Below are 13,593 nucleotides of genomic sequence, written 5' to 3' on the forward strand. Positions count from 1 at the left end.
CAAAAAAGGAAAAAAAAAATCCCACCTGCTGCTGCACACGAACCAAGCTGTTCGTTTTAATTATTCTGTGCTTGAAATGTATGTAACCTTTTCTTCGAACTCTACAAGTTGTAGGGCCCTCCGTAGCTGAAAATTGCCTGCACAGTTTGCCTGTATTCACTAAAATAACCATGAGAGCGCGGCTATTCAAATGGACACAGGCAGGCCTCAAACAGTGATACAGAGACAAAAAGCAAGATCTTCTCTTGGATAAACATCCATACCCACTGCCAGATGTACTAGTTAATCCCCACAGTAAAAATAAACAGATTAATGTACTTTGGAGGAGGGGAGATGACACTCTCCCCCCCCCCACCCCAACAAACAAATAAAACTCAACCCCCAAAAAATTCCAAAACAAACCAACCAACAACCACTTTGGAAGAAAAACACAAAAAAAAAAAAAAAAAAATCCAAAACAAACCTGTACATTTTAAATTGTTAAAAAGTCTCCAAAGAGTAAGAACAAAGTCTGAAACTATAAAATTCTTCAATTTTAAATGCTGATATTCAAGCAGAGCACCTTTGTAGGCCATGGCTCACCAAACTGCCCAAAATGGGTAATTTTTACAAGTCCAGCATAAGGAAAAAGAAATGTTGCCAAAAAAATCCTGCCTGGAAGTCAAAAGGAAAGCAATGTAGAGAAATGTGCATTGCCATGCCACCAGCATCTGGGTCAAATGTTAATAAATGTGCCATTTAGGAAGGAAAACCAAACTACTTTGTCCTCAAAACTAGTTTGAGGAAATCTGGTAATGTAGTGAAGAAAAACCATGTGTGCTAAACCACCTTTTTCCACATCACATGCTTCAGGCTCCAAGGATTCAAAACCATGTGTTCTCCCATGATAAGGAAAACTTGAAGCAGAAAATGGAGCAGGAAAAAGAGCATGACAGCCAGCCAAATACATAATTCCACAAGTCTGTGATGGCTCCATCAGCAACTGTAGAACAACAGCCACCTCAAACCAAGAAAGCATTTAAAGAAAACTCATCTATAATTGACTTGCCAGCTTTCACACGGGCAAAAGGAAATCTGCCTGTAAGAATTTTTTTTTTTTGACTGCATGAAATGTTAGAATTAAAAAGATAATTGATACTGAAGGTAGAATAAACAAACTTTGAAAGTAAAATGTAGTAGATAAACTCAGCATTGATGCTCTTGGTCATGGAAATTTGGACAAAACAGAGGAAAACCTCTGCATCCTGCCAGCAATCCATCTTCTCCAGATGGATTTCATGAGGGGACAAGTGAATTCCATGAATCTGGGTGTGCAGGTAAATCCAGTAATAATGGTATATTCTAGAATCATATCTAAAAATAAAACTACCACTTGATTGCAGCTAACTTCATATAGGCTTTTGGGGCGTTTTTCCAGAAGTTTCTGGGATAGTCTTTCAGATAAGAAACAAACATATATGTAACTAATTTATCGAGTAGAACTAGTTGTTTTCATCTGGAAATTACAGAGGTTTCCACAGGCATCTGTTTAAACCTAATATTCTTTCCTTCATCCTATCTCAAGTTCTTGAGTAGATTTAATTATGTTAAATACCAAATGTTATTCTGCTACCAGGTTATTAGTAGACCACCTCAATTTTCAGTGGTTTCTTCTTTTATAAACTCAAACTCTTTGCTTGTCTGCTACATCCGGGTGTTTCATTTCATGGTTCTTAGTCCTTAGAGGTCTTTGCTGTAATGTGCACTGTTTCTGAATTTTAATAGTTTTTCCTCTTTCATACAGGATAGGGATGGCTATCATTAGGACTGGCCATTACTGCTACCTTAGTTGTTTCAGAGGTTTATTAGACAAGCTAATATACTTCAGGAAAGTTACTTAATAGCATTAAAGGCATGTAAAGCAGGTATGTAAATTACCTACTTTGGCACCTGCCTCTTGTCAAGAGAGGTTCAGAGCAGTGGTTTTCAAATGCTTTCCCATAATTTTGCCCATCCTCTGGGTTTGATAGCACTTGAAGAGAAGGAGAGGGGTAGGGAAAAGAGAGAGGTATGGTAAAACTATGTTATTTAAAAAAAAAAATTATTTCTGTTCATCAAGTGGAAGAAACTGTTTTCAAAGGGTATTTGTTGCATTGATTCTCTTTAAAGTGAGGAATTAATGTATCAGAACAAGTTGATTCTGAGTAGATCACATTTTCTTCTGTGTTCATCCATTCAGTCATGCACAAACTGCTGTGGTATCAGATCAAGACAGTGAGACACTTAACAGCATGAGCATATATTCAGGATAATGTTAATTAACAGAAGTTTTTGATTATACAGGTATTTATTTTACATAGTGTTAAATGCTAGCATAATGAAAGGTGGCTGCAAAAAACCCACTTGTGTTGTTTTCACAAGTATTCCAAAAGTAACCAGATTAGACAGATTTCTGTTTCACTGGCCATGAGATTTTGCAAAGGCATAGGTTTTATAAGCCACTTTGAAAATATATCACATGGAGCCTAAATGCAAGGTACTTGGAAATTTCAAGTCTAAGTTTAATTCTAATTCAATGCTGGTAACACATATCATTGGTATAAGCAAGAGTAAACAAGTATTCTGAAAAAAACCACAACCCAACAAAAAATCTATTGTGCTTAAAACTGTCAGCTTGGAATAGAAAGTCTCTGCAGCTTGAATCTTAACAATGCAGATCATCAACCTCATATTTTGAAAACTTAATTGTATGCAAAAACTTCAGATTTTCAGAACAGTTGTTTCCCAGATTATCTTTTCAGTGGCAGGTAGTTGAAATGTTAAAAAGATGATTATACATCTTTCCTAACTAATATTTATTTTGCATTATTCCTTAATAGAAAGCATCACAGTTAATGAGCAAAATTATATAAAACCTTTCAGTAAATATAATCCAGGGAGTATTTTCAAGTATTTCTGGTTATTGTAAGAAGTCACAGTGCTTCTTAATTGCTTTTGTTTGAAGAGATACAGTTGTGGAGAAGCAGTAGTTCTGAGAGTAAAGACTTGTGGGCTTTTAACTTAAAAAAATTTGATTTGATTGTCTTCTTAACATCAGTACAGAAATTGGAAGCATTTAGAAATATTTTTAATTTTTTTTCCACAGAGAGGGCAGAAAAGTGGTTTGAATAACTTTGTACTAACATTGTTATTAGTATCCAAGTTCATTTTTATAGAGTTGCAAGAGAAGCATGAAAATACTAGCAGTTAGGCTGCCTGAAATTTTCTACAGGTTTTAATAGTAGTAATATTTATTCAGAGGTCTGTTATTAAAATATATAGAACTTCACATGTCTTCTCAGATATTTGACTTGCTTTTTACAAGTACTGTGTTAGTCAAAAGTTACTTGTAGATGCTGTCTAACATATTCGACTTGCAAACAGTCCAAATCTATAATGGCTAAGATTGAAGAACATGGGGTTCACATGAAAACAGTATCTTCTCCAAGAGTACACAATTAAGTTATTCATATTTTTTAATCAGAATAATTTTCTAGTTTCAACAGCTATTTCCTTACCTAATGATTGACATAGACATGATTTTTTTTTCCCTGTAGTAACAAGAAGCTGTTAGTATGGCTGGACTATGGTGAAAACAGAAGTCCAAGAATTACAGATATAAATGGAGGCAGATAGGGTAAGTATATTGATAAGTCTTTAATCTCAAGTTTCACATGTTAAGTTTAGGAATATAGAGCTCTCTTCACAGCATAATGAGTAGAATCAACTTTTTTGCTGATACTTTTATTAGAATTTTGTTTCTCTCAGGCTTGTATTTGAGTCATTTGGTCTTCACAGCCTTGTAGTAAAGCTGCTGGCAATGCAGCAGCATTCTCAAAGTTGGCTACAGGCCTGCTCAGCCATGGAAGACTTGAAGACTTATGTGGAATGTTGTTTATGTTGAAAACTTAAAATATATCCATCCAATATCTATTTATACTTTTTTACCACCATCATGCTTCCATCAGTGAAGTGCTAGTGGCTTTGGGACACAACTTTTCCTACAACACTATGAGAATATCCAGGTTTTTAAAAGAAAACAGCTGCTTTTGTTCAGTTTGAGTTGCCTGGTACAGTATGAGAGGTGAGAACGTACTGAATTGTAGGGAGAAGAGAGATTTTCATCTGACTTAGAACAGGTAAATTCACTAGGATCCTAGTATGGCTGAATTGATCCACAGGAATTTAACTGTATCTTGCATAAGAGGCTTGTTTGACAGCAGCAGTGCCAGTGAAGCTTAATGCCTGTTGCCTTTTTCTTCTAAGAAAACAGTATTAGGTTCTGGTAAATTCTGGTGGTGAATAGGAATACAGTATAAATAAAAATATGTACAGTAACTTTAGATTATTTAATATGACTCTTCAAAATTAACCTCTTCAAAATAGAACTTGAGACTTATTTTGCATAGCGAGACATCCTCAGATTAACTGCTAAAACGACACAACAATAAACAGAGGTGCAAAAGCCCAGATTTGTACTAAAAACATGAACAGATGCAAGAGCAAGAGTCCCACTTCCAAGCAGCTTCTTTGGGAAACACACAGCATTAGAACTGCATAAAAAAATGATGCATAGCTAACTTTTGGCAAATATGACAGCATGTCAAGTGAGAAAAATGTCCTTTGACAGAGAAACATTTATTTACATAAGCAGGTAATCTGCAGTTTCACATTTCAACTCGGAAGTGGAGGATTTCTCCTTACTAAAATTATTTGGGTCATAATGAAAAGACAAATAGATGTTTAGGTAAGATCACAGCCAAACCCCAGGCCTGAATTCAGAAAGGCATGTGGACTGCAGCACTGTGAGCTGATAATACAGTACAGAGTAAGATTACAGCAGGGACTCTCTTGTTAAGGAAGATTTTGAAAGAGAGAGGTGAGCACTCAGCCATTCTTTATACACAGTTTTCCTTACAGTCAGAGAGTGAGGCACGCTGCATTTTGTGATGCCAAGAGGAAGTTAATGAATTATAGCCACTTCATGGCATTTCAAGTATACTTGGTCTAACTGTATTATAATCATACAAAAGCAGCAAATACAAATCACATTTTCCCTTCTCTGAAACACTGGAGAGGTATCATTGGTATTTATTTAGAATTCCCAGTCTGTATCATCTTGATTTGTAGCAATATGTCCAAGTTCAGTCCCAACTGCTGTTGAGGGCAGTGCCAAGAACTCTGATCTGTTATTTTGAATAGGAGGTGGTAATAGGGACAGTAGTGAATTCTGTGTTTGTTCCTTTATCTACAAAGAAAAAAAGTTAAAATAAATTTACACAAAAAAGTCTCCATAACTTTGCAACTGACTTGATTAAAAGCATGTGAAATAAGAGCCATGTTCTTGCATGTTACAGTACTGAAAGTAAAAGGATGAGAGGTTTTGCTTTCATGGCTCTATTAGTCTTTCAAGACTAATGAAATCAGCTGTGCAGTTCTGCTTTAAATTAAGAATATTAATAGGTTTTTTTTAAATTAGTTAGGCTGCCTTTAGTTAAGTAAAATCAACTTAATCAATGGGGAAATTGATTAATCTTATGCTTCCTATACTCTTATCAATACCATTTCGTTTAAAAAAAATTGGAAGCAGGTATGCTCTTACAGGAGCATACCTGCTTCATTACTTTCATACAAGAGCTTCATTACTTTGTAATCTAGCTCTTTTTGTGGCTTATTTAGGGTATAGCTGTGTCATGTAATGAAATACAGTAAACTCACCTGTTTGAAGAACGTATGCGAAAGCAAACTGCTTGCTGATGGCCTGAATCATAAAATGAACAATATAATTATGTTTTGGAAAGTAAAATACTGCATCTGGATAATGGGCCAGATTGAGAAATAAATTTAAGCCCTGTAGTTTTTCCTCCACAGGACAAATGTGAAGAATGAGAAAAGCAGCACACAATTCCTACATTCTATGCCTCAATTTGTAGTGAAAGCACTACTGAAGAAATCTATTTTTAAAGGCCTTTTCATGTTTCTGCTTAACAAGGAATTAAATGCCTCATTCAAAAGAGACATAGAATTAAAAACATATATTTCAGATTTCTGGTGGTTTTTTTCTTGGACAAAGTACATGTTTGAAAGTTAATTTTACTTGTTACAAAGAACAATTATATTACAAGAAATTCAGGGGCCAAATGACTTTAAAAGTTTGATTCCTTTATCAGACAAGACATTTCTTACAATACAAATGTAAGTGTATGGTTTTACATAGTACATCTGCTCTGAAATTCTGACTCTAACAGCATTCAGCTGATTACTGTATTCTAAACTGTGGGTTGTACTTGGTCTTAGATGGAAGTGACAAAAAAACTAGTTTTCACCAGGACGTTACCTTTTCTCAGGGTCCTGTTGCAAGCAAAGTTCTACCAAGTTGTGGAAAGCAGGTGAAAATGTTTTGGAAAAGGGCATTTGTAGTCTTTCACTGGTCATTGTGCGTGTCATGCTCTCACCAATTCCAGAATCAACACCTGATCGGGAATTCTTCATCCTGGATTCCCCCCGGGGAAAGGTATTTATATCCCAGGGACAGTAGGTGGGACCTTTCAGCTTTTGCAGCAGCATCTAGTAGGAAGGAATAGCAGTATGAGAGTTCAACAGCTATCCAGACCTATTCAGGGTAAGCTATGAAACTCTAGGGATGGAGGGATTATTTATTCTAGAAAGAGGCTTGCATATTTGAAGTAAAAAAAGCAGGCACTTCTTCAGCAGTAATAGCACTGGTTTCTGTGAGTAAAGCAAAACAAAAAAAATGCTCAGCATGTTTTTAGCTAGAGATAAAGTTTAGCATTATACCTGAGTGCGAGGCATATCTTGAAATGGAACATGTCCATTGGCTAATTCACATGCTGTAATCCCCACACTGTAAATGTCAGACTTCATGTTATAGCCAGACAAATCCTGTGAGAGAAGAAAGACATTACTGATCACTGAGGCCATTGAGCGGTGCCAACAAGAATACAAGTGCCTGCTTCAAACCAAGATTCTAATACCCCATAACCTGCACAGTATTGAAGCAATTAAATTGTGAAACCTCAGACTTTTTTCAGAAATCTGATGGCTGTATTGAACACAAGTTTCAGGATTTGCAGTAGGTTCCAGGAGGTTTGGGTAAAGAGATTTAGTACAGCATCACCTTACCAACAGCTTTAGAACTGGTTCTCTCCAGAAGAATTAAAAATTCAGTACATGTATTTTCAAAAGTTACAGTTCAACATATTTCATTGCAATTCTACAAGCAGACTTAAGTTGGAAATTGAGCACTGCCACTACCTTTGAATTGGAAAAATTATGTGTAATTTATACTAACCTGTCTCAGTAGTTCAGGACTCAGCCAAGGAAGCACAGATGTACTAAACTGGGGGAAATCATACACCACCTTTGACTTCTGTCCATTGCTAACTAAACTGTAGAGGTTGTTTAGGCCAGAGAGAGAAACCAGCCCATCCTCTGAAATCAGAATGTGGCTAGCTTTAATATTCCTGTAATATAAAGTGGTAAATTTTAATTATAAGAATTACTCTAAGTACTACTAGAACAGAAAAACTTTCATATTTCATTGACTTCTAGTGAGATGCCAGCATGGAGTTCGTCTCTCTGTTAAGGGAGATGATCAGGAAAAAAGTGCCAGAAATTAGAGAAGGGCCCTTCTTCTCTGCAAGGGGTGTAAACTAAGGAAGCCCTTTCCATAACTCTGGTTTTCTTCTGCTTCAAAGAGACAAAGCCAGGCAGATGTATAATCCCTGTAACAACTGGTTTGAAGAAATGTCTAAATACATTTTCTGTTAAAATTAATCCTGCTGTATTATTGAAAAAATTGTTACTTGTGCACTGTCTGATATAAGAAGGTATAGAGGAAAAGGAAACATTACTTAAGGTAAGATGCTGGTTCTGGTTCTTATCTATTGACATTCTCCTACCTGTGAATATATCCATTCTGGTGCATGTAATTTAATCCTCTGATTGCACCAAACAGAATGTTCCCTATCAAAGCTTCACTCATTCCTTCAGGAAAGTAAGTCTTCAGCAGGTGTCTAGCTGAACCTGGAAGTGAGAAAAAACCTAGCTAGGCCTAACAAGTCTTATTAAATTTGTCTGTGTTTCTTTCACTGTATACACTCATCAAGAGCAGCATTCTATATTGACTCTGGTGCATTATTACATGGATGTAACTGATGCCCCATGTCATGCTTCTGTTAACTGCAAGCCTGTGCCCAACCTGTATTCAGGTCTTCTGTTAGCAGAAGCTGCATTAAGTCAAATACATCTCCCAATTACCATTCCTCACATGGTGGGTGCTAGGACTAAGTGGAATTTAATGCAGTTCAAATACCAGTCTTCAATGGGGAGGAAATCTCTAACAAATGGTTTGGGAGAGTCTTTTTCTACAAGACAGAAGATGATTAAATAGAAACCTCTCATGGACCACGTGAAAGGCTGATACAATTGCACGTGGTGCAATTTGTATCAGCCCTTTCTCCTATTCCAGAATTGCAGTTAACAGTTCTTACCATAGGCCATGAATGGGGAGATGACCCAAAGCCAGCTTCCAGCTGTAAACACTGTCCAAAATGTCATTATGTTGGGATGCTGGAAAAAGTGTGATAAAACCACCTCATTCTATGGAAAGAAATGAAAGTGGATGTGTTAGCCACAGAACAGCAATCCTACCAAGAGCATTAACTATATTCAGTAATCAGTAAAGAGAACTGTTTCTTTGCATTTATACACATTTTTGATTGCAAGTGATGTGCATAGTCTGCAACAGAAATGTAAATAGCTTGTCCAAAATTGCTTTTGTCTGAAGTAAATCTAGTTTCTTCATAGTCCAAACTTCTGGTGTTAAATAAGAGTACAGAAGATGTTTCAAGTAAGTTGTACAATTACAGAAGCAATTTCTAAAGCAATTGTCAGCTGTGGTCTTCAGAAAGCAACTCTCAAATTTATACATGCATAATGTTTATTATATTCTAATCCTTTGGAGGGAAAAATTTAACAGAAATGACCCTGTTCAAACAAAGGCTACGTTTGTTCAGTAATCTCATATGTATTCCTCACTATCTTCATCACGCTTTGTGCAAGAATGCTGTTCCTTTACCTGTAAGGCTTTCAAGTGCTCTTCAGAGCAATTTTCAAGGTCTGTGATCCTTACAGCAACTTGCCTGTCTGTAGGTGTGTGCCGAGCAAGGTAGACTGAAGTTAGATTGTTGAACCTCCTTCCTGAAACCAGAAATGGCTACTTTAACATTGGAAAGCATAATAAGCCAACACATGGTTTTCTTCATGTTTAGAGATCATTTTCCAGTTTTAAAATTGCAATTGATAGCAGTGTGTCCTTTTGTTTCAGAATGCTAAGACCTTAAGTAATTGCAGCAAAATATATGCAGCAAATTAGTTGAAGCATGGCTCTGCTATTTTGAGAACAACTAAAAGTGTTTGAACATACATCAGCATCAATTACACATGCAAATGAACACTTAGTATGCATATTCACATAAACATATGCAGGCATATGGATCTAAGGCAGCCATCCTTACAACAACCAACATGGGTACCCAAGTTACAAGATTATGATGTTACTTAAGGCTGTATGTATTGTCACATAGCACAGATTTTGAAAACTGACAAGTACATGCACAAACATCAAGAGACAATTTCAGGTAATTATTGATTTGTCTTAGATCTTGAAATAAGAGATTACTAAAATATAAGCAATGTTCCGCACTTTTCTCAACTAAGGAGACACAGGAATAGTCCTTCATGTTCCAAACTTAATATTTATTGCAGTTAGCAATAAACTATTGATAAGGAGGAAGAAATATTTTAAGGTTCATTTATGTTACCTATTTCCAGCTGGAGTTCATAATGAGAGACATTAGAAGAGCAAAATACCATTTCATTCTTTCCTGTAGTTGGGGGAATCCAGGCTAGATCAGAATCTGCCTAACAAAGAGAAGAAACAGTTCTCAAAATGACTATGCAATTTAAAATAATTTATCTTTTTAAAATGAATGCAAAAATATTATTAATGCTGAAGTCCAGTACTCAAATAAGAACATTCAAGCAGGTACTTTTACCATTATTAAGACTTCATTTTATGAGTTACAAGTTTTGTGTGTGTTTGTTTTCAAACTGGCACAAGATTAACACTTAGATACCTACAGTCTTCTACCAAAGTGGCAAAGTGGAAGCCCCAAAGTACTCTCTTTATTTTTATTGTCAACATTTCAAGAAGTACTCCCTAATAAGGCTATTTTAAATATGCACCAGCTTTTTATTTAGCCTTGGGAGTTAAAGTTTCTATTCTTACCAGGCATTCATGGATGCTGCTCTGAGATAGCTCTTCTGGTCTGATTGATTCAACTGGTGTACGCAGAATACAGGAGCAGTCCTTAAGAACAGAAAAAAGTGAATGTTGATGGAGTTGCTGCAATTTATTAAATATGGCAGTGCAAAAATGTAAAAAAGGAGGCCTTCTAAGCAGCAGTTGAGGAAGTCTTCTGCTGCAAGTCAATAAATCAAGGGGTTAAGAAACAGCATATAAAGCACACACATGGCAGACCTAGAGAGAAGAGACATTAAAGTCTCCTTCACCAAAAGCTGAACAATGAAGTTCAAACATGTCAGCACTGTGGAAATCCCCACAAGCAAGACATTTCACCGGGGCTTTTCATATTAAGGTATAGCTGGGCAACAAGGTACAACAGCCAAAATGTTTAAAGACAAACTTACCAAACAAGACATGGAACCGCTTTAGGTCAGGGGAGAAGTCATACACACCCATTTATCCTAGAAAAAAAAAGTGAAGTAGCAAAGTAAGATGATACATAAACCTGTGATAAACTTAAATCTCCTTAATCAGAACTGTGAGGCATTCCTGTCAGCTATCACACACAAAACCCCAGAAGTCCAGCTCAGCAAAAGTCTGCTTCTATTTAAGTAGCATATCAATTTCAAACTCTACACTGAGGGCTACATGTCAACTCAAGTGTTCCTTTTTAATTTATGGGTTTAGAAATTTTACTGCCAGTTCTGAACAAACAATTTAATTGCAAGTTAACTGCACAAGTGCAAAAAGTAAAAAAACCCCCAGACTTTGGAATCCTTGGCAGTTTGTAGGAAAAGAAATCATTGTCTGTTGTTTTAAAGAAGCACAGCTGTGCTAGGCAGATCTTGGCTTGGCTGTGTGCAGCTGAACTAGCTCACAAAAAAAAAGCAAGGCAGAAGCAATTGCACTTTACATTTCACAAGTGAGGTAGGAAATAGTATTGTAAGGGATTTTAGTAAAAAAAAAGAGAAATAATTCCCTCACAGATCAGAGTAGCCTCTCTGAAAGTCGTCTAGCAAACTTACTTTATGCTTTGGAGGCTTGGAGGCTTAGGCAGTGGGAGAGATATCTAGTAAGCATATCAAAGCTTCTGTAAGTACAGAATGGGACTATTTTACCTCAGCTATAAGCAAGTCTTCAACAGTAAAATCATTAAGGTTGGAAAAGACCTCACAGATCACAGAGTGCAACCATTAACCTAACACTGCCAGGCCCACCATTAAACCATGTCCCTAAGCACCACATCTACATGATTTTTGATCACTACCAGGGACAGTGACTCCACCACTTCTCTGGGCAGCCTGTTCCAATGGTTGACAACCCTTTCAGTGAAGAAAATCCCTTAACATCCAATCTAAACCTCCCTTGGTGCAACTTGAGGCCAGTTACTGTCATCCTATCTCTTGTTATGTGAGAGAAGAGGCCAACTCCCACCTCACTGTAATCTCCTTTCAGGTAATTGTAGAGTAAGAAGGTCCCCCTGAGCCTCCTCTTCTCCAGGCTGAACTCCTTCACCCACTCCTTGTTATACTTGTGCTCCAGACCTTTCATCAGCTCTGCTGCCCTTCTCTGAACACCCTCCAGTGCCTCAATGTCTTTCTTCTTGTGTGGGGCTCAAAACTGAATGCAGAACTTGAGATGCAAACTGGCCTCACCAGGGAGTACAGAGGGACAATTACTTCCCAGGTCCTGCTGGCCAGACTACTGCTGATACAAACCAGGATGCCACTGGCCTTGGCCACCTGGGCACGCTGCTGGCTCGTTCAGCCAGCTCTCAAACAGCAACCCCAGGTCCTTTCCTGATAGGTAGCTTTTCAGCCACCACGAGGAATCCTACTTGGTGTCTGATAATAAGTCAGATACAGGTGATAGTTCCATGTTAATATGCAATTTTTGTACGAAAGTTAACTTATAAAAGCTGGAGCACTATACCAGAAACTGATAATTTTGTTTATTAAGGAGCTAAGCTTGAGTATATCCTGCATTTAAATTATGTATGATACTTAATCAAGGGAACACTCTTGAAAAGCTAACAAGCCCCCACCACTCCATTCACTGCTAAATATCCAAGCCATTCCAGTAACATTTTTACCCCAAAGATCTGCTGTAATTCCTTATTAGAGATACCAAATACAGACAAAAGTCAATCCCTATCAGGTACTGGGCACCTTCAAAGGATCTGCGCTTGACTTAAACAACTTCACAACTTCACTAAGGAAGTTTGTAGCAGAGTAGGAAAAAAAAAATAATGCAGGTACTTCAGGATACTGCCTAGCACTGTAATGGCTACAGCATCCTTCTACCTGGAAAGAAGATGCCTCATTCTGCTACACAAGACAATTTATTCTGCTGCTTGCAATATGAAACCACAAAAGCTCAGCTAAAGAATACAGTCTTAATAACTATGATATACCAAAGTCAAATTATTGTAGGCTTACTTCAAAGATGTATAGGCAGCCAACAGAAACATCCGTGATGTACATTTATTCAAATAACACTACAATTTTAAGATTTTTATTTCTTTTCTTATGTAGCTTGACATTGTTTCCATCTTTCAATATGGCTTTCGAACATGTCCCCACATCAACTTCTTCCCTGTCCCCACATTTTTCCTTCTGTATCGCAGGCTTTTTTTTTTTTTGTAATGTAGATAGTGACAGTGTTGTACAGGTAAAATGATACATTCATCGCACTTTGTCCAAAGCTTCAGCCAGCGAACAGTGCAGGGCAGAAAAACCCACAGAAACCTGTGTCTGTGAGCTAGGGGAGTGTGAAGGCTCCGGAGCCGAAGCCCCGGTACCGGGAACGCGCGTTACTGGGTTCTGCTGACGCTGGGCTGCAGCTCCTACTTCAGAGTTCGCAGTGACTGAGGCAGCTCTCGGTCATGTATCTCGAGTGAAATGATCCGTCCGTGACAAAGCACCGGAATGTGCGGAAGGACGCCCCGCAGGCTCCCCCTCAGTTCCTCACTCGCTCCGTTAAGTTCGTACCTCGCCTTCCTCGCTGGGCCCCCGTCTCCCTCTGGCCGCCCGCAGTGGCCGGGACAGGGCTCCGCTCCCCGCAGCCGCCTCCCGAGCTCGGTGTGCGCCGCTCCCTCTCCAAGACCCGCCCGGCTGCCCCCACAGCAGAGCAGCGGGCGCGGCCAGCGCGGAGCCTCGGCGCAGCCGAGCAGCCTTACAGGACGGCAGCGCCCGTTCCTGCCGCCGGAGTCAGGGCCGGGGGCCGGCGCCGCCACCGCGCCTCCC

At 38.2% G+C, this 13,593-nt stretch overlaps 1 protein-coding gene across 2 annotated transcripts; it reads right to left on the reverse strand.

Moving 5' to 3' along the window:
- Positions 1-2,288: 2,288 nt before the first annotated feature.
- On the reverse strand, positions 2,289-13,575 carry STRADB (STE20 related adaptor beta). Of its 2 annotated transcripts, XM_009088084.4 has the most exons (12): positions 13,339-13,575; positions 10,753-10,809; positions 10,331-10,411; positions 9,864-9,963; positions 9,119-9,240; positions 8,532-8,640; positions 7,941-8,064; positions 7,331-7,502; positions 6,817-6,921; positions 6,356-6,585; positions 5,737-5,779; positions 2,289-5,266 (listed from the first exon to the last, which is right to left on the reverse strand). In XM_009088084.4, the coding sequence occupies exons 2-12, from the start codon at positions 10,762-10,764 to the stop codon at positions 5,114-5,116; spliced, it is 1,251 nt and encodes a 416-aa protein (XP_009086332.1). In that variant the 5' UTR covers positions 10,765-10,809; positions 13,339-13,575; the 3' UTR covers positions 2,289-5,113. The 2 variants fall into 2 exon arrangements, with proteins under 2 accessions (XP_009086332.1, XP_030097323.1); XM_030241463.2 differs by lacking the exon at positions 13,339-13,575 and having other exon boundaries at positions 9,864-9,959; positions 10,753-10,797.
- Positions 13,576-13,593: the final 18 nt, after the last annotated feature.

This window comes from Serinus canaria, chromosome 7 (genome assembly GCF_022539315.1).
Source record: "Serinus canaria isolate serCan28SL12 chromosome 7, serCan2020, whole genome shotgun sequence".
NCBI classification, from domain to species: domain Eukaryota; kingdom Metazoa; phylum Chordata; class Aves; order Passeriformes; family Fringillidae; genus Serinus; species Serinus canaria.